General features: G+C 54.0%; 1 protein-coding gene across 2 annotated transcripts in view; it reads right to left on the bottom strand.

Moving 5' to 3' along the window:
* The window catches only part of GLP1R (glucagon like peptide 1 receptor), a 36,779-nt gene extending 17,511 nt beyond the window's left edge, over window positions 1–19,268 (bottom strand). For both annotated transcript variants that reach the window (XR_009354689.1, XM_059177847.1), the window contains exons 1-5: window positions 19,141–19,268; window positions 11,208–11,304; window positions 10,407–10,514; window positions 2,785–2,903; window positions 2,310–2,416 (exon numbers count right to left, since the gene is read on the bottom strand). Coding sequence is in view for 1 of the 2 variants with exons in the window: in XM_059177847.1 (XP_059033830.1) it covers window positions 2,310–2,416; window positions 2,785–2,903; window positions 10,407–10,514; window positions 11,208–11,304; window positions 19,141–19,218 (509 nt within the window). In the remaining variant the exon portion in view is untranslated. The remainder of the gene's footprint in view (window positions 1–2,309; window positions 2,417–2,784; window positions 2,904–10,406; window positions 10,515–11,207; window positions 11,305–19,140) is intronic.
* Between the last annotated feature and the right edge of the window lie 302 nt (window positions 19,269–19,570).

Genomic DNA, 19,570 nt, shown 5'->3' with positions numbered 1-19,570 from the left:
ACTGATAAATTCAATATAGCCATAGTAAAAACTCCAACAGGGTTGGTTTTTTGTTTGTTTGTTTTCCTGGAACTCTCAAAACATACAAAGAACCAAGAGCCAAGAATACACCAGACACACCTAAAGAACCACAAAGTGGGCTTTTACTTTAAGAGAACTGAGGTTTTCAATGAGTTTATAGTAGTTAAGCCCTCATGATACTGACAATCAGACAGATAAATAGAACAACGGGCAAGAATACAGATGACAGAAAGCAACCCAGGCAAAGATAACTCTCACTGCATCACAGAGTAAGCGCCCTAAACCCGAAGGGGAAAGGATGAGCTATCATAAGCGGTACTGAAGCAATTAACTTGATGTGTATATAGAAACAACAGTAAGTCTCTTAATTTCATATCAACAAAAATTAATTCCAGGTGGACTAAAGAGCCAGAAGGAATGCACAGAACTTATGACCCTGGGATAAGGAAAGATTTCTTAAACAAGACCATAAAGGAATTTGGTCTTTGGGGAAAAAGAAATTGATAGTCTTTTCTAATCAATTGGCAAAATCAATCTGTATCAATTAATAACATTTACTGGTAGATTTTATCAATAAAAATGGATACATGGATATGTTTCATTTCATTAAAATTAAGGACTTCCAGGTATAAAGGCCACCACCAAGTGAGTGAGAAAATAAATCACAGATTAAGAGAGGATATACCCTGGATTAGGATCGAGAATATGTAATGAAAAGCAAAACAGTAAAAAAGAAGCCAAATGCGCCAATAAAAAAAGCAAAGGATGGCAGTAAGTGATTCACAGAATGAAACAGATGCAAATGCTTGATCCCTCTAGGAATCTAGGCTGTGCCAATTAAAATCACAAGATATTTCACACACTTCAGATTAGCCACAATTAGGTAAAACTACTAACTACTGGTGAAGATGGTAAGCAAAGGCAATTCTCATCTATTACTGGTAAGAGGGCAAATATGACCACTTTGGAGAGCAACCTCACCTAATAAATTAACAAAATCATGTGGTACTCAGAGGTGTGCGCCCCAGCCACCCCCCCCTACCCCCACCCCCGCCCTGGGAGAAATACACAAGGGGTCATAAGTAAGAATGTTGCTTGTAGCCAGGTTTGTAATTCAGAGGAGAATAAAAAATGGAAAACCTCAAGTACCCATTAAAGTGATAACAAATAAATTGTAACATGTTATACAACAGAGTCTGGAGTGACAGTTAAAATAAATGAAACAGAACTACCTGTATCAACACAAATGAATCTCACAAAAACACGCCACACCAGGCCAAAAATAACATTGCAAAAGGGGTTGTACAACACACCCTTAAAAATATGCAAGACCCGCAGCTACATATTTTCAGAGATACTAAAAAGGTGGCAGAGGTATAGAGATGCAGAATTATAAGTAGCCCCTTCGGGGGTTCCCTCTGGTTGGGGGGGTGGCAGGCAGTGGCAGGGAGGGACCCCCCAGGGCAGCGTGACTGTGCTGGGTATTGAGCCCATGAGTGATCGGTAGCAGCCACTTTATTTTCAGAAATACTTCATAATACAGGGGGGGAATGTTCACTGAGTGAATGCATTTATTTTATTTTATTTTATTTTATTTTTTTGAGTGAATGCATTTATTAAGCACTGACTGTGGCTCCGCATTCACTGTGCCAGGTGCCATGGGGGCAGCAAGAGGAATAAAGCCTGTCCTGTTTCTGCTGGCTGGTGGCCTGAGGTCCCTGCACTCAAAATGCCTCCTGACCTTGAACCCAGCCCCCTCCCACACACCCACCAAGTGCAGAGGGAGTGGGAAGAAGAGGGCCCTCAGGAAGGAATGGCTCATCAAGGTTAGCCATAGGAAGACCTCTTCTATGGGGCTGATAAGCTCCAAAGAGAGCAAGCAAAATCTCTAAATCCTTGAGCTCTTATCTAAAATCATAATGAATTCCTACTTAAGCTTCGCAGGCTCACAGGAGAGGATATCCCCTAATCCTGGCACCCACTACTAAGGTTTGGGGGGGTGTGCCTTGTGTATTCCTTATGTGGTATTTGTTTTTTTTTTTTTTTTTTTGTTTTTCCTTTTTTGCAGTATTTTAAGCATGCTTTTACAGAGTAGAGATTAGACCAAGCATACTGTGTCCTATTCCATGTTTTCAGCCTCGTATGCAGGAAGAGGACAGGCTCTCCAGAGATCTCTTAGTAGAACCTGCTGCATGGTCACTTTAATTTGCTGCTCCCTCATCTGGGGACAGAGTGGGGCGTTGGGATGGAGCAGCACCTCCAGCCCGCCCCCCGGCCCCACTTCTTACCTGAAGCTCAGGAGGATGGCCGAGGCGATGACCAGAGCAGAGAAGGACAGCGTGTAGCCCACCGTGTAGATGATGGAAAAGGACAGGAGCTGCTCCTCTGGGGAACTCTGTGTGCACACGAGGGATATGGTGCACATGAGGTAGCCCACACCCTCCTCTCCCCCTTCCCTCTTTCCCCTTCCCCAGGGGACAGGGGCAGAGGCAGGGCCCTGAGTCAGGCTGCACACGGGACCCCAGAAGTAAGAAAGAAAATAACCTATGGCCATGGCCCTTGGCTGTCTAGGGCCTTGTCCAAAGGCCAGTGGGGTGAACACACATCACCTCTGCCCAGCGAGCATGGTGTGCAAAGGCCCCAGAGACAGGAGGATAGATAAGATGGCCACAGGCCAGCCCCCCAGATGCCCGCGGTCCCAGCTCCACTTACGCTGGGACCCTGCTACCCCTCACTGCCTCAGAGCCCCCATCTACAACTCACTCTCTCCCCTCGCTTGGACTCCTCGCACTCTGACAGGTTCCTCCAGGGCGAGCTGGAGTTGTCCTGGCGCAGCCACAGGCCCTCCGCTGTGCAGAATCGGTAAACGCGGCCCTGCAGCACTGGGCAGAGAGACGCACAAGCTGTGCCTTGGCCTAACGCCACAGGTCCTTCATTCCTGCCCCCTCCCAAGGGTCACCCCTGCTCCTCCAGGATTGGCCTTTAGGAGTTAGCAACACCTCTTACACACACACATACACACACACACTCAGGTCCTCCTGTCTTGTCATGTGCCTATGTGGCCCAAGACAGGAAAGGCAGCCACCAGGCCCCACCTCAGCCTTTTCCTCTTGGCCATCCTGGGATGCAGTCTGATGAAGCCACGCTTTTGAGACGAGACAACTCTAGCCTATTTCCATGTCCTGCTTCTAGCCTCAAATCACACTCCTGACAAGGTCTGGCGCTGACCACCTGACAGCTCCACAGACACCCACTGTGACTTCTGGTTTTCGGGACTCAGTCCCTGGCTCCCTCCAACACTCCACAGACAGGACAGACCCTGCAACAGATGCCTACAGAGCTGAGAGGGAGGAAGACACAGCCCTGCCTCAGGGAGCTCCAGTCTGAGGGGGAGACACGGCCCTGCCATCAGGGAGCTCCAGTCCGAGGGGGAAGACATAGCTCTGTCCTTGAGGAGCCCCAGTCTGAGGGAGGAGACATAGCCCTGCCTTTAGGAAGTCCTAATCTGATAAAAATGACACACTCCTATCCTCAAAGATGGCCTGATCTAAATGATCTCTAAATGATCCTCAATCAGATGTCTGCTCCATGATAGAGGCACAACCCTTGGGGACACTCCACTCAAAGGGACCCAGCTCCTCCCTTCAATGGGGATGTTGGATATAGCGACAGACAGTCCTTAGAGACCTCCCGGTCTGAAAGGAGGGAGAGTTCCAGCCCCTGTCCTCAGAGAGCTCCCAGCCTGAAGGAAGAAGCACAGTTTCTGGCTTCAGGGAATGGAGACTCTCACAGAAAAAAAAACAGTCCTCAGAAAGATACAGCATAAATGTAAACTGGGAGAGAACAAACACAGGCCCCACAGAGCTGGGGGTAGGACGTTCTCTACGCCCACGCCCTTTCACATCAAGTCTACCACACGCCATCTCCCTGCCCAGGGAGGTCGGTGGCTTCGGGCCCCCGGTTCACTGAGAGGTCATGAGAGGGAATGAGGGGCTTACCTGTGCCTGGAAGGAAATGTCTCCTTACCTCTCTGGAGGTAAATGGAAGTCTGACCCCAGGACTAGGAAACCGGGGTCAAAACAGGGTTAGGTTAGCCCCCGGGAGATCCATGAGGGAAACTGGAGCCAGGAGGAAATTTAAAAGATTTAAAAATTCTAAAGGACGAAAAGATGTTAAAGACAGCTATGAGATGAAGGTGCCAAGGGAGGGAGGGAGGGAAAATGGAGAATTTTAGGAGGCCCTGGTCAGAAGTTTCCAGGTGGAGCCGCAGCAGTGAGAACTGTGTGTGGGAAGAGACTCGTTCACACGTGGGCATGATGGGAGCCCCACGACCCCAGGGCCTGCCCCGAAACGGCCCAGTAGGGATGCAGCCATCTAGACCAGGGGTCTGTCTTGCAGTTCACAAACTACCAGTCTGTCCACTCCTGGTATGTCAGACACCTGCAGGGGCTGTCAGTCAGACCCTCGTCCTTCCTTACCACCGACCTCCAGTCACCCACGGCTGCTTCCCTGTTCACGCTTCTCCTTTCTCCCACTCTCTTTCATAAACAAGCCCTGAACCAAGGCCCTCTTCAAGAGACAGAAGTATCTGGCAATACAGTAGGGCAAATTAGCTTGCAGCATCATTGCTTCTAGAAGGATCTGCATTCTAAGACACTTAACCTGGAAGAGAAACAAAAACCTGACAACCTAATGGCGGGACTTCCAGCAGTGAGAAGAGCAGAGTCCCAATAGCCCTCAAGTATGTTTATGAACAAAATCAGGCAGGGGCGCCTGGGTGGCTCAGTCGGTTGAGCCTCTGCCTTCAGCTCAGGTCATGATCTCAGGGTCCTGGGATTGAGGCCCGCATCGGGCTCTCTGCTCGGCAGGGGGCCTGCTTCCCCTCTCTATCTCTGTCTGCCTACTTGAGACCTCTCTCTCTGTCAAATAAATAAATAAAATCTTAAAAAAAAAAAAAAATCAGGCCAAAACAAAGGCAGGGAAAGGTCTGGTTTTAGCAACTGGAAGGGTTCCTCTCGGGACCCAGTGCCTCTCTCATGTGCTGCATGGATGTCTGGAATTCTTCACCAGAGCTTGAATCTTCTGAGATGAGGCCAAGCCAGTCTTCAGTGGCGGCATAGTGTCAGAGGAGTGATGGGGATCTGGGCTGACCCCATAGGGAGTGAGACTGACGTCAGAGCCCTCACTGGCAACCCATTCTCCTGACAGCAGGGGAAGGAGAAAGGAGACAGAGGGCCCAGGGGGAAGGGACAGGATATGGCAATGGGGCAAAACCCACCACTCTACCCAGTCCTCAGCCCACAGCAGGGTGACACCAGTAACACAGGTAACACAGGTGCACCCACAATTGCTTTCCCTCTCCACATGCACCTTATACAGCCTCTCTGCAAGCTACACACTGACCTGCGGCATGCCTGACACCTTTGAACAACACAATCACATTCCAAGGTAGGCGTGGCAAGTCCCATTTTATGGATGGACAAACTGAGCCTTTGAGTGGCCAGGTGACTTGCCCAAGTTCATCCGGCCAGGAAGTAGCAGAGTCAGGATCCAGAGCCCCAGCTCTCTACATTCAGAGATCATAAGTTCACAGCCAAGCTCATTGCTAACAGTCAACCGTGGCCACGTGCCATTTCTTGTCTGCCCTTCTTCTGGGCTTCAGTTTGCTAACATTCCCAGCATCCTCCCCTCAGGTCCTCTAGCCAGTGTGGATCCCCAGCAGTGTGCCCCATTCTTGGGCCTTCTGTCCAGGGCCAGCTCGGAAGATGGGGAGGTGGTACACGCCCAGATGTGTGACTGGCACCATGTCAAGGGATCACTGTGTCCCTGAGAAGCTCAGGGAGCCCATGAGAGTGTGTCTGTCAATTACCCTTCATTAGTGGCCAGTATTAAAAGCCAGGACTCATTCTTGGCCAGGCCTCTGGTCCCCAGATGCCCATCTTGGCTGGAGGTGGGGTGGGTCCGCGCCCAGCCCTGCTTATCAGCTCAGCTTTATCTGGCCCAGGAGCGGCTGGTAAATCACAGCCAGGGGCTTGGCTCTGGTCTTGTCAACACCAGGAGGCCGCCGGCCGCATGCCAGGAGGCCCAGGGATATTTCATTAAGTCGGACCCTGGTGCTGGAAATAAAACCCCCAATTAAACACTTCCCCGCCCGGAAACTGCAGCGGCGTCTGTAATCAAGCTAACAGCCGCCCTTCCACGTGGATGCGGGCTCTCAGGGCTGTGGAGAGCTGCTCATGAATCCATTAGCTCCGGCACCCTGGCAACAGCAGCGGCCAGCAAGGGCTACTAGGCCCCAGCTGACAGACCGGAGGGCTCAGATTCAGGGTGGGGAGTCCTAGGCCCGCCCCAGTGTAGTGGAACGAGGGTCAAAGGCAGGGCTGGAACAGAAAGCTCTCAGCTTGGGTTGGGGGACAGGTGTAGTGTGTCAGTCATGGCGCAGAAGAGCTCAGGTTCTGAACTACACAGACCCAAGTTCAAATCCTAGCTCTGCCCTCAGCCAGCTGTGGGACCTCGGGCAGACCTCGTTGGGCCTCAGTTTCCTCATCTGTAAAATGGGAACCGTAATGGTGTCCCAGGTATGTGGCGTGAGGATTAGGAGATAAAGCATGAGAAGTGCCTGGTGTGTAGGAGGCCTTTAAGACATGGTCACAGTAAAAGTCCTGTGGCTGCCCCCACCCCAGTTCCTCCAGAAAGCACTCCCTCAGTGAGGCTGGGGCTGGGGCAGGACACCACCTCAGCCACCACTCCTCCAGGGCCAAGCTCTGGCCCTGGTCTCCCTGGGGCAACACTGGCCTGCCGGCCTGTCAAGAAAGCTCCTGGGCTTGACAAGATTCAAGGGAGGCACCTGTCAGAGTTTCTGAGAATTGTGAGTTATAGGCCATCTTAAAAGCCTTTTATGACTTTCCTCTAATGAGAACTAAACTAACAAACAGGTACAGATCAGGAGGGGGTGCCGCTAATGAGACTGGAATGATTTATAACGAGCGGATCGGCTGTTTGTGGGTAAACGAGGCTGCTAGATGGCCCTCAGGCGGCAACGGGCTCTCGGCAGCCACTCAAGCCTTCTGGTTCACAAAGTCTTATTAATGCCAGGCATCTCCTCTGAACACGTTCCTTCCTTGAGTCATCTGCTTCTGCCCTCTGGGGTCCCAAATGCTGAGTGAAACGGCTCAGAAGTCAAGGGTTTGGCTGGCGTCCTATCCCTGGATGTCAGGTGGCTCTGAGGCCTGAGGCCTGGCCCCAGCTCCATCTCCAAGGTGATGCCTGGCTGTTCTCCCCTCCCAGAGGGCCCTCCTTCCCCTTTCTCCATCTCTCTGTTCTTTCACACCTGGTGCTGATGCCCCCTCTCTCTGGAAGCCTTCCTGATGCCATACCCCAGGTAAAAAAGAGGGCTCTGACCTTCCTCAGCACCACTGCCTGAGCTGCTGAGCTGACCTCTTCAGCCCTGTGGTGAGGGGTCACCCCCTTTTCCTCAATGCACACACTCACACACTCCTGAGGTCTCACCGGCACCCCCATCTCCTGACATGGACCTAACCCGAGTGTCTGGTCATTGTTTTGAATTTAATTCTTTCTGTGGTCACATATCCCTCTGCCCTGCCCTGCACTCCAGAAGACTGACCTGTGCGGACAGCATCGCTTGGGCTCCCTGCCCTCTACGGGTTTGCCCAGTGGGAGGCACAAGTAAAAGGTAGGAGGGCCTTTCTGTGGCCACATCCCTGCTGGGTGGGCTCTCCATCACCACCACCTCCGGCTGCCATGGGGCCCCAGGCCCTATGCGGGCTCCACTCGGGTCCAGGAATGCTAAGGCTTCCTCCTCTTACAATCCTTGGTGCTTTATACCTTCATGGCCCTTTAACCGTGCCCACCTTGGCAAATGTCCCCTCCATTAAATTCTCTTCAGATTCTCAGCTGAGTGTGTTCCCTGCCACGACCCTGCCTACGACACCCCGGTCCTTCTCTTCACCCCTAACTGTGTCATTCGGAATCTAGTTTCTCCATAGGCCATTCCCTTGATCAGCCCAAGAAACTCCAGGTCTGGCCCCTTCCTGCTTCCACATGGCCTGGTGGGTGTCAGGGAAGTCCCTGGGGCGGGCCGCTGCCAAGGGGACCAGCAGGACAAGCCGAACGGGCAACTGTACTGTGGGAGTCCACGGTGGATGATGGCTCTGCAGGTCCCCAACTCAGGGAGAGGAGAGAGAAAGGCAGAGCCTGTGATCCTGAGCATCAGAAAACAGAGTGAATTAGCATGGTGAGTCAGGGGAGGGAGCGGAGCCTGGCAGGGGGCCTGGGCAGCGGCCAGTATCTTCATGGAGAAAGCAATAAAACTGTGTTCGCTCATAAACGGGCACCACCAGGACCTATTTCCTGCTCAAATAAAATTAAAGGTGATGGATGGAGCCGCAAGGGGCAGGCAGAGCTGGGGGCAGCTTAGTGCTGAGTGATGGGCCCTGTCCGGGGCCTGGCTCCCTGGGGTCTAGAGGCCCAGCCCAGGCTGGCCGAGCAGCCAGTCCCAAATCCCCGAGAGGCAGAGCAAGCCTGTGGATTTGGGGAGGTGGGGCAGATAAGGAGGATGGGTGGAAAAACTCAACAGCAGCCGTTTTTCAAGAACTTGCAATCCTCCTCGTACCCTTATCACCTGGCTTTATCCCGTCTTCCAAGCGAGCGAGCTGAGGCACAAAGAGGTCCGGGCATCTGCTGAGGATCCCAGAGCCACTCAGAGCACTGACAAGAACTGTTAGATTGCAGGACTCAACTCTTTCATTTGTAGAGAGGGCAGGTAGCTCACTGCCATTTCCTGGAGTGTGCCCAGCCAGCAGACCCAGGCTGCTCACCTGTCTTCATGCCCAGAGCCACACACACAGGAACATACACATAGGCACACACACACAAGTGTGTGCACACTCAAGGGAGCCTGGTGTAGAAATTCCACCAATTCTAATGAGATTCTGGAAGGGATTCCTGGGTCTGCTACTCCCTAGCTTGTGAGCTTGGAAAAGGCACTTGGCATCTCTGTGCCTCAGTTTCCCCCCTCTGTAAAATGAGACCATAATCAGAGTCCTTGCTCATGGGAGGAGTAAGTGAGTGTAGGGATATAAAGTGATTACAATAGGCCACAGAAGTGCTGTGGGAGAGGCCACTGGTCTACTCTGCATCTTACCTGTCTCTAAGCCCTGGCTCTCCTTGCGCACCTTGGGGAGGAGGTGGGTGTACTGGAAGACTGAGAAGGAAAGAACCTCCTCAACACCCCTCTCTGGGCTTCATCTGACGTCAGTCCTTCGTTCTGAGGGGACGTCTACCGCCAGGCCTTGCCAGGGGCCCTGATGTTCCATTAAGGGGCCACCTCTTCCAGGAAGACCCCTGGATTCCCACAGTATGACTTCATTCTCCCACTTGCTTCTGGGCTGGCTTCTCCTTGGAGGCCTCTTCAAGACACAGTGTTTAAGAGCACAGTCTGGGTTCAAATAGTGGGTCTACCATTTACATCATCTGAAGCAAGTGGTTTCCTCTTTCTGGGGCCTCAATTGCCTCATCTGTACAACAAGCATAACCATGAGGTGGCTGTAAAGAGTAAATGGTATACCTGCTTTGAGGTACCAGATACCAGATACCAGATTTGGCACAGCGTAGGTAGTCAGTAAGTATTGGCTATTATTTTTATTATGAGAGTGACTTTTCTCCTTTACTGAGACTATGAGCTCCTCGAGGCAAAGGTGCTGGTCCCCTGTTAACCTCTCTGGTGCCCAGGACAGGTGGGTGGCAGTGGGGGTGCACTGGCTACCTCTCCAGTCAGAGCACCCCCTGCACCCTCCGTAGGTCCCTGCATTCCAACGACATACCTCTCCCAGGGCAGGGTATCCCTTGCAGGCAGGAGTGAGCTAGGGAGGGAAGCCCACTGGCGGTAGGGGTGAGGGGCGTCGTGGGAGGGACAACATCACCACTGCCCTAAGCTCTCATCTCATCTGTATTCATCTGACCAGTGAACCACTGGAGTCAGGAGGTGGCCGGGCACCATGACGAGGTAGGTGGCCCTACAAACACACATCCCTATACACACACATACACACACACACACACACACACACACACACACACACACACTCCCCAACCCTAGGATCTGTTCCCACCCAGCTCCTTTCCTGACTACTGGATGGAGGGGGCTTACATGTCTGTCTTAAGTCAAACCCCACACTCTCTCCCTCTCCTCCCGCGCCAGCACAGGCCCTAGCCTAGGCTATACCCGAGGCTCCCCACAACCCCCTCCCAGGAAAAGACAGGCAGAGAGACACCCATCAGGAGGCCTAAACACCTTCTGAGTCCTGAGTACTGAGTCAGGCAGAAAGGCAGCAGTGCTCCAACTCCACCTCGGAGAGAGGACTCACCACTGCTGGCCCAGGGCAGGTACCAGGGGCAGCTGACATTCACGAACGAGCCTGGCAGCCCGTCTGGCCAGCAGGCATACTCATCGAAGGTCCGATTGCAGAACAGACCTGGGGACAGAAGAGAGAGTCTCTGAGTTCCTGCCTGGTCTGCTAGTCGCACTCCTCCCCACTCCCTGCTGTGGAGGCTGATGGGCCCAAACCTGTACCCTGCTAAGCTCTGCTGGGCACTTACTGTATGGTCAGCACTCTTCCCACCTGGCAGGTACTGTGCAAGGGGACACAGGCCCCGAGCAGCCGTGGAACTTGGAGCAAGTTACTTACTGTCTAGTTTCTCATCTGTGAAATGGGGTTGATCCTGAGCCCACAGGGCCTTTGGGGGACCAACAATGTTATGTCACATGGATCCCTGTGCCATCCCTGTGCATGGTACATAAGTGGTCTTAAAGTCTCTGTCTCAGGCAAGGGGGCAACAGTAGCTCATGGGGCTAGAATAACCTGCCTATGGTCACGCGCTATGATCACAGGGCCAGGATTTGAACCTAGGCCCATCTGGCTCCAATCTCCCCTGAAGCAATGCTTCCTATAAACATGTTCATTGGGCCTCCAGCCCCTGCACAGGCCAGGAAGTGTGAAGGAAGGCCAAGAATGGAAAGGCCAGGTCCCTGCTCCCGAAAATAAGGAGGAATAAGACGGCACCCCAAGGCCTAGGGCCAATGTGGCATCCTAGAGAGGCAGAGGATGCCTGGCCATGACTTGGGGAGTGGGGCTTCAAAGTCCCCAGGAAATCCCACCTGGACTCACCTGTGGCTGGTGGGGGAGCCTCAGTCAGGAATTGCTGGCACTGGTGTCGGTATTCTCGCCACTTCTGCACTGTCTCCGAGAGGGACACAGTGGCACCCTGTGCGGGGAGGGGAGAAATGGAGGCCCTTTGGGTCCAGCCAATCTCTCTCTTACCCCCTGTTCCCCACACTGGGTTTCATCAACTCCAGGGTACCTTAGAGCCCCAAACTCCCTCAGGCACTGGCTATGTCCAAGAGGGGGACAGAGCAAGTCCTACCACAGGGGGGCTCCAGGTGGATATTTTTACATCTTTATCCCCCCCGATAGACAAGCACATACCTTGGTGTGTAGGAAGCGGCCAGCAAATATCAACTGAAATGATGCTTTTGGGGAGTGAGTGGGTGACGGGGGAGGAGAGGGTGTCCATTCATGGTCTCTGACCTCACCGAGAAGGCAGAGTTCCTGAGGGCCCAAGACTTCATGATTGCCATAGACTCCTTTCCCAGTGCCCAGTCAGCCTGCCACCAAGGTTCCTGCACTTTCAACCATTCCATTAGGGGACACGCTGGCCCAGAGTGGGAGAGGAGTTCAGTTGAAGCCACATAAGGAGCAGAGCCCGGTAAGACTACATCATTAGCATCCCTCCTGAAATACACAGCCATTATCTGGGAGGCCAACAGGACCTCCCCCCCGCCCCCCCGCATTGTCCCTTTCTAATGTAACAATAGAGATCAAATATTCAGCTCAGCTTCCCCACCTGAAGAAGTCCTGAGGACATGGGGTCAGAAAAGTACCAGAAAAAGGAGCTCAGGCTTGCAATGGGATGGGTCCCCCAATCTGTGAGGAAGGGGGACATGAACCTCAAGTTTTAGATAAGGTAGACACAACAGGCTTTTTAGCACAGAGACCCAAGCAGACCCACCCACGTGAGAAATGACCCTTCTGAGAAAAAAAAGAAATTTTTGTTCACTTCTTTAAGATAGGTCCAGGGACGGTGTTCCTTTTTTTTTTTTTTTTTTTTTTTTTAAAGATTTTATTTATTTATTTGTCATAGAGAGAGAAGCGAGAGCAAGCACAGGCAGACAGAGTGGCAGGCAGAGGCAGAGGGAGAAGGAGAAGCAGGCTCCCTGCCAAGCAAGGAGCCCGATGTGGGACTCGATCCCAGGACGCTGGGATCATGACCTGAGCTGAAGGCAGCCGCTTAACCAACTGAGCCACCCAGGCGTCCCACGGTGTTCCTTTTTAATTTGTGTTTTTTTCCTGAACAGGCTTAAGATTCTAAATACTCCTCATTTGGAGGCTGCAGATGCTGAAATGACCAGGGAGCCCCTTGTACAAAATTTAAGGTTCATACATAATTGAAAACAAAATTTCGCTTTTTGAAAATATACACGTGTGCTGAAATCAAAATAGCTACTTTTTTGAAGCTTGTACCCTTGACTTGGTGGTGGTGCCCTAAGCACATGCTGGATCTGGTTTTGGGTAATCTTGCCCTGGTTTAAAGGACACCTCCCACAAAGACACAGGTTGTCCTGTGTTCATCCCTGCCCCCAGTGGAAGCTTCTGGAAGGGGCTTGCTAGAGCCCCAGCCGTGTTCTAGGAGTTAGTGTGCTGAGGCTACAAGGAGTGTCACCTGAAGGAGCTCTTCTGAGGGCAAAGGTCAAGTGATTTGTTTTAAAAAACAAATAAAAGAACAAGGAATAAAACACAACAGTAGTGAAGGCAGTGTCTTGATTTTTAGCTACAACGGAAAGGTCAGCAGAATTTTCACTACAGCCAGTCCCGGTGGATCAATCCCACTCTCCACCCCTTTTCCTTCTACCCCACCCCTGGACCCCCAACACAGCAGCTGGTGGTAAAAGGGCAGAAAGACTGGGAAGAAATTCTCCTTGATCTCCCTTTCTAGAAGGAAAGCAGGAAGGAAGCAAGGTCACGGTCACAGCTGGGAAATGGGGCAGGTGTGTCTGGGGCAGGGAGTGGGGAAAAGGAAGCTGATGGAAACCAGAATTCTCAGGGTATGGATAGGAATGAGGTTAAAGGCTAAGGACAGCATCATGATGGCGAACCTGGTCACAAACACTCCAGGGCATTTCAAGACAGAGGGAGCCCTGTCACCTGCTCTGAGCAGAGCTTCTGAGGTAAAACTGTCTTCAGACTAAGATTCCCTGAGGGCAAGATTGTATCTCTCCCACCTCACACTGGGGCTTTCTGAGGTAGGGCTGTGTCTTCCCACAGACTAGGGCTCCCCAAGGGCAGGGCTGGGTCTCCCCACTCAGACTGGAGCTCCCTGAGTGCAGGACTGTGTCTCCCCCTCAGACTGGAGCTCCCTGAGGACTGGGCTGTGTTCCCCCTCAGACTGGGCTCCCTGAAGGGAGGGCTAGGTCTCCCCCCTCAGACTGGGGCTCCCTGAGGGCAGAGCGGTGTCCCCTCTCAAACTACGGCTCCCTGAAGGGAGGGAATATCTTTCCCCTGAGAGAGAGAGAGCTTCCTGACAGTCTGGGTCCTCTGTCTTCTTCCCACATGAGCCCAGGGTCTCCACAAACTCCTCACTGCACTTTTCCCTCCCCCTCCCTCCCCCCACTGCATATATAGCACAAACTACCAGGACCTCTGGCCTCGCCCCCATCTGGTGTTTATGGAAGTCATATTGTGCCAGGCTCTGGGAGGATGAGGGAGATGGGGAACACATAGTGGAAAGGCAGAGCCCTAGCCTGAAACAGTCCTCGGGCTACTTGGGGGTGGGTCAGGTCAAGGGCTTAGCAGGACATCACAGAGAAAGAAGGGATGAAAGCGCTCAGGGGGTGTTTGGGGCCAGGTTCTAGTTCTAGGGGACTCTGCGGACTGTGAGCTGAGGAAGACACTGGGCTAGCAAGATTGGAGGGTGGGTATTTCAGCAGGATGACCCAGCAGGAACCAAAATGCAGAGGTGGGGACAGTTCCTGTCAGCAGAGAAAGGCCTTGGGCTGGTGTTCCAAAGAAATTTCTGGGCCAGGGAGAGAGCAGGGGCCAGGACTGGGGTAGATATGAGACTCTGGTCTGGGACAAGGATGGTGACCAGCAGTAAGCAGAGCCCAAGTGCTCAGGTGAACACAGTAAGACCGTGGAGGGTGAACAGCCCTGGCTTTGGGCTCAGATCTAGGCCCAGCCCTGACTCCCCCACAGATTAAGTTTGTTACCCTGTGCAAGAGTTTTAACTTCTAGCCTCAGCTTACATGTGTGTAAAATGGGAATAATAGTAGTCCCTACCTATCCCCCGCCCCCAGGATTGTTGTGAGAATTAAAAGTGAGTTAATGCTTAGAAGGGCCCCTGGCCCATGGAAACTGTACAGCCAAGGCAGCCCTTCTCAGGACTTCTGCTGTTTACAAGAGAAGGGAAAGACAGAGTGGACAGTGCAGCCTGGCCTCCTGGGGAGTCTGGGCGCTACCCCTCCCTCACTTCCAGGATCAGCAATCTCCCAGGAGAAAATGAACACATTTTCCTGCCAAGGACCAGTCATTCCGCTTAGTGTGTGGCAGCTTCCAGCCGCAAACCCATGTGGGGAGGCTCAGGACTCAACGTCCGTGGGCAGGGAGCCGTGAGAAGCGGCAGGCCCTGTCCCATTTCACCCTCCTCTGGCACGAGTCCCCGCTCCAAGACTGATGAGGCAGAGCTTCGGATGCTGCTGATGGGAAGGACACGGTCGTGGAGACGGCAGAGATGGCCCAGAGAAAAGGGCAGCGGTGGGGGCTATGGGGCCAGGTGAGGGCAGCTTGGAAGGTTTTAGAATCCGGACCTGCCAGGCTTTGTGAGATCTCTCGGAAGGGGATGAGGGGATAAAATGGAGACGATGCCCAGTGAAGGTTATAATAAGGAGGAGCATCTCTCAGATTCAGGGAGTTTCGGGAGGAAGCAGGAGGTGAGAAAGAGGATGCCAGGAGGGAGTGGCGTGCTGGAGAGAGCACTGGACAGAGAGCCACAAGTCCTGGGTTTAAAATCCCAGTTCTGGCTGTTAATGTGGGATTGACAGGATTCACTTTAATCCTTTGGGGCCTCCGTTTCCTCATCTATAAAATGGGCGTATTGCTCTCCCCAAAGAGTTACTGTACAGATCCAGCAACATAAAGTAGGTGAATATCTTTCTGAATTCTCCAGCCCTGTACCGGTGGGCGGTGAAAGAAGGAAAGGCAGTCAGGGAAGGATGAAGATAGAGTGGATGCTCTCAAGGTGGCGGAGTCTTCCCTTCTCCCTAGGAAGGTACTCGGTCTGCAAAGACTGGGTGCCAACCTAAAAACAATTCCTCCTCCAGTTTGGTTTCTCAGTGTAAATTAAGTTCCTTCCTTTTCTGGGAACTTTTTTGATTGAGGGAAGGAGGAACAAGACCTTGGTCTCTCTGGGCCACTGAAATGGGAAAAATGGGAGAGGACCCCAAAGGAGGAAGAGCGATCCACAAGAAAACTCTGGGACCTCCCAAATGATGCGGCCCCTACCCTCCCCAGCAGTCCCGCCCCCTACCCCCAGCCTCCTTCCTCTCTGTCCACCTCCCATTGCCCAAACCATCACCCTGGCCCCTGTGCCCAGGAAGGGTGGGGGCTGCCAACCCCTGGTTCCTTGACCTCATTATTTTTTTTCTTAAGGGCTCCGGAGACATGAGCAGAGGGCAGGGAAAAGAACACTGACCCGCACTGTCATATGCTCAGGAACCCTCACACAGATATACTGTCACACACATTATCATGCACACCGTTGAGCACATGCTTACATGACAGTCTCCCCCCTCCACACAAACACACACACACAGGTTGTCAGGAACACACTCACATGCTGAGACACTGCCCCCAATACACACGTGCGCACATACACATACCCCCTTCTTGACTGAACATATACTCGACCCACGTGGTCACACACACGTACACAGGGAAACACACATTCTATCATGAGCACACTCTCTCTCACCCATGTGCTGGCACATCCCGGCAGACACCCATTTACACAAAAATCTCTCTGTCTCTCACACACACACATGTAGACCTCCCCATAGACACAGTATCACCCATGGGGTTGCAAACACATATACACTGTTGGACACACAATTACACGCTGAGATGTTTCACACACGTGACTCGCACACCAGCGGACTGCCACACACAGGATCACACACACGTACACACAGAAACAGGGGCTCATAAAACCTATACCCTCCTCCCCCTGGTCTCACTTTCCATGTCTCTCTACTTGTCTCTGTCTCTGTATTTCTGTGTCTCTCTATCACACACACATACTCTCACACACACACCCAGAGGAATCTGCCCAGGGCCAGGCTGCAGCTAAGGAAGGGCCTGTTTTTCCTCAGAGCAAGGAATTGGAGGGCAGGATGTGGTTTCTTGGTGGCTCCTGTCCCAGCTCCCACCTGGGATCCGTGTCCGGGAGGGAGCCCAGCTCAGAACAAAGTCCATGCTGACCGCTGTGCACCCCGGACTCCCTCCACCCTTCACTAGAATGCGGAGGCTCAGGCCTCCCACAGCCTCTCTCCAAGCCCTAGGCTGCCCTTCTGAAGAAGGCTTCTGGATTCTGGAGGACAAATGGGTCAGCTCCCCCATGTGCCTAAAGCTGCCATTTCAGGGCTCCAGTAGCTCAGTCCTCTCCATAACTTTTTGTGGTAGACGTTGTGATTCCTGCTTACAGACGAGGACACTGAGGTTCGGGATGGTCATTGTCCTACCCAAGATCACCAGCTAAGAGCAGACCTGAGATGTGAACCCAGGTTTGGCTGGTTCTCATTTTGGGTCTCAGAGGCATACCTGTCTCCTCATAGACTAGCTCCCTCACAGGGGTCCTAGGGAGGTAAGGAATAGGGGAAGGGGGTGGTCCTTTCAGCAACAGTGAAGGAGTGGCCTAGGCCCCCTTCTTTAGAGGTCAATTTGGTCATCCACCTGCCTGCAAGGAAGCCACTTACAGCCTAGCCAGATCTGACAGTGGACAGCTTACTCTGTGTTCCTCCTTCCAGGAAGCAGGTTTGAGGCACCAGCCCAGCCTCTCACCCGTTTTTCTCTCAGTGTCTGCATACCCCTAGTCTTGCTGACCTCATGAACAGAAAACAGAAAGCAAAATTCACCCATTTCTAGAATGTTCTACATGGGCATAAGGTTGTGTCACAGGACTGCAGTCTAACCTCAAAGCCCCTTTGCTCAGATCACTGTGATGGCCAGGGAGGCTTAGCCCCTCTGCCCACCCCCCACCCCCGCAACAAGAACAGCCCTGGAAAGTTCCATCTCCTTGCTCAGAGCCTAGCTCCTCCTGTCCTGCTCTGCCCTCCCAGGCCTGTTAGGGTTCCAGGATAGTTGGCTTTTGCACTGACCCAGGGCTGAGGAGTGAGGGGATCAGAAGTAAGGGCAGGTTCAAGGAACCAGATTCTTCTGGGAAAAGGAATTTTGGGGAGAAGACAGGCAGCCTCCAGAACCTGCCCTCTTCCCTCAGTCCAAACCGGGTCTGCAAACCTGCCTGGAGCAGGATGGGAGGTGGCCGGAGGGCTCTCCACCTCCATCCAGTCCCAGTTCCAACTCGGAGGCAGTGAAGATGAGCCCAAGAGGCCGTCATGCTAATGTCTCTGCGGTCCTGGCTCCTGAGAGATGCCAAGTACACCACGGAAGTCAAGGCCTGGCTGAGGGACTGTGGGAAAGTGCTGGAGAAGCCGGGGTGTCTCCTGTAGCTAGGGTCAGTAGCTGGGATGGGAGACAGGTAGAGGGAAGGAATGAATACGGAAAAGAATTTGGGGTTGGGGGGCTGACATGGGCTGGCATCTGTCCACATCTGGATTCTCAGCCAGGCTCAAGTCAGCCTTTACCAAGGCAATGGCCCCTCACCATGTCCCCCACCCGTGGTGGGACAAATTCCAAGGCCTGTAGAGCTCCACTCCCCCAAAGCTCTCAGTTCTTCAGATCTGAGGTAGGAACCAGAGGCCGCAGGAAGAGATATTTCCCTTGACACCAGACAGGCCACCCAAGCCTGCGCCTCCTCTCTGCTGTAACGTCTCACATCTTTGGACAACTCCCCACTCTGCCAGCAGGCTGGCTACAGCCCCCAGCCCAGGAGCCTGCAGCTAGGAAAGGCAGGGAGGGCAATGAGAACCACAGAGAGGGGCTGCAGGGGTCTATCTGTGGTCTGCTCCTCAGTGGCATCCAGGGGACCAAGGTGTCTCTGCCTGTCCCAGTATGCCTTCTGGTATATGTTGTCAACCAGGTTAGTCAGAATGGGGGGGTCACACAAGTGTGTAAAGGGGACCCGGCTGCTCCCAGAGGCGCTGGGAGCCTCCTTACGTGTTTGCCGCAGGGGCTGGGGGAGGGGGCACTCAAGTTCCATCTGGGAGGTCAGAAAGAAGGACAACCAGCTGCCACCGCAGGGTCCCTGGGGCTATGAGTCAAAGGCGGTGCTGGGGGGCTGGTGAGGGGGTAATGGAGCTGGGTGTCCACACCCTGGCCCTCTCCGTCTTCCCGGAGCCTTTTGGGGTCTTTGAGGAGCGAGAGGGGTGGGCTAAGGGCAGGCACACCGCGGGAAGGGCTCAGGGACGTGGTGGGAGAGGTGAGGTCAGGGAAGGGGGCGAGCCGGGGCCGTGCCAGGGCCGCGGGCACGAGTCTGCGAGGAGCATGAGTTGGGAAAGTGGTCTGGGGAGATGCGGCGCAGAAGTCAGCGCAGGGCGGCTGCCGGGCAGCTGGTGGCCTGGTTGGGGGTGGGGGACAGGAGCGGCGAGGGAGGGGGCGCGGCCGCCGTCCGAGCCTCCGCCTCCGGCCGCCGTCTGAGCCCCCGGCTCAGAGCGCCCAACTCTCCAGTGCCTACTCCCCCCTCAGGGCTTCGGTTCCCTCCACCTGCGGTCGCGGAGTTTCGCTCAAGTCCCGGCCGCCCCTGCCGGGACTCGGCGCCCGCAACCCTCAGGGCCCCCCGCCTTCTTCCCCAACCCCCGGGGGCCACGGGTCTCACCTGGGGGCGGGGGCCGACCCTGCCCACCGCCCCGAGCAGCAGCAGCGCCAGGCAGAGCGGGCTGGGGGCGCGAGCCATGGCGGGGCGCTCAGGACCGGGCCATCGCTGCCACCTGCGGAACCGCGCGCGGCGACTGATCCCGGGCGGCCGGCGGCGCCGGGGGAGGAGCCGACGCGGGGCCGCCCCGCCCGCGGGAAGGGCTGGCGGGGTCCCGCGTTTTCCGCCCCAGCCGCCCGGGGCCTCCTCCACCTCTCACCTGTCGGACCCCGACCGCGGGCACCGGGTGCTGCGCTCCGGGAGAGGACCAGTCGGACTGAGAAGCGCAGGAGCCTGCCACCAGCACCCAGCGCCGCGGGTCCCCTCGTCCCCCCAACCCCCGCCCCCCATCCTCCCCCAGGTTCCCCCAAGTTCCTCTGGCTAAGGAAAGCCA

This window comes from Mustela lutreola, chromosome 6 (assembly GCF_030435805.1).
Source record: "Mustela lutreola isolate mMusLut2 chromosome 6, mMusLut2.pri, whole genome shotgun sequence".
NCBI classification, from domain to species: domain Eukaryota; kingdom Metazoa; phylum Chordata; class Mammalia; order Carnivora; family Mustelidae; genus Mustela; species Mustela lutreola.
Note: the sequence above shows the minus strand (reverse complement) of the source record. Positions and strands in the feature narration are given on the sequence as shown.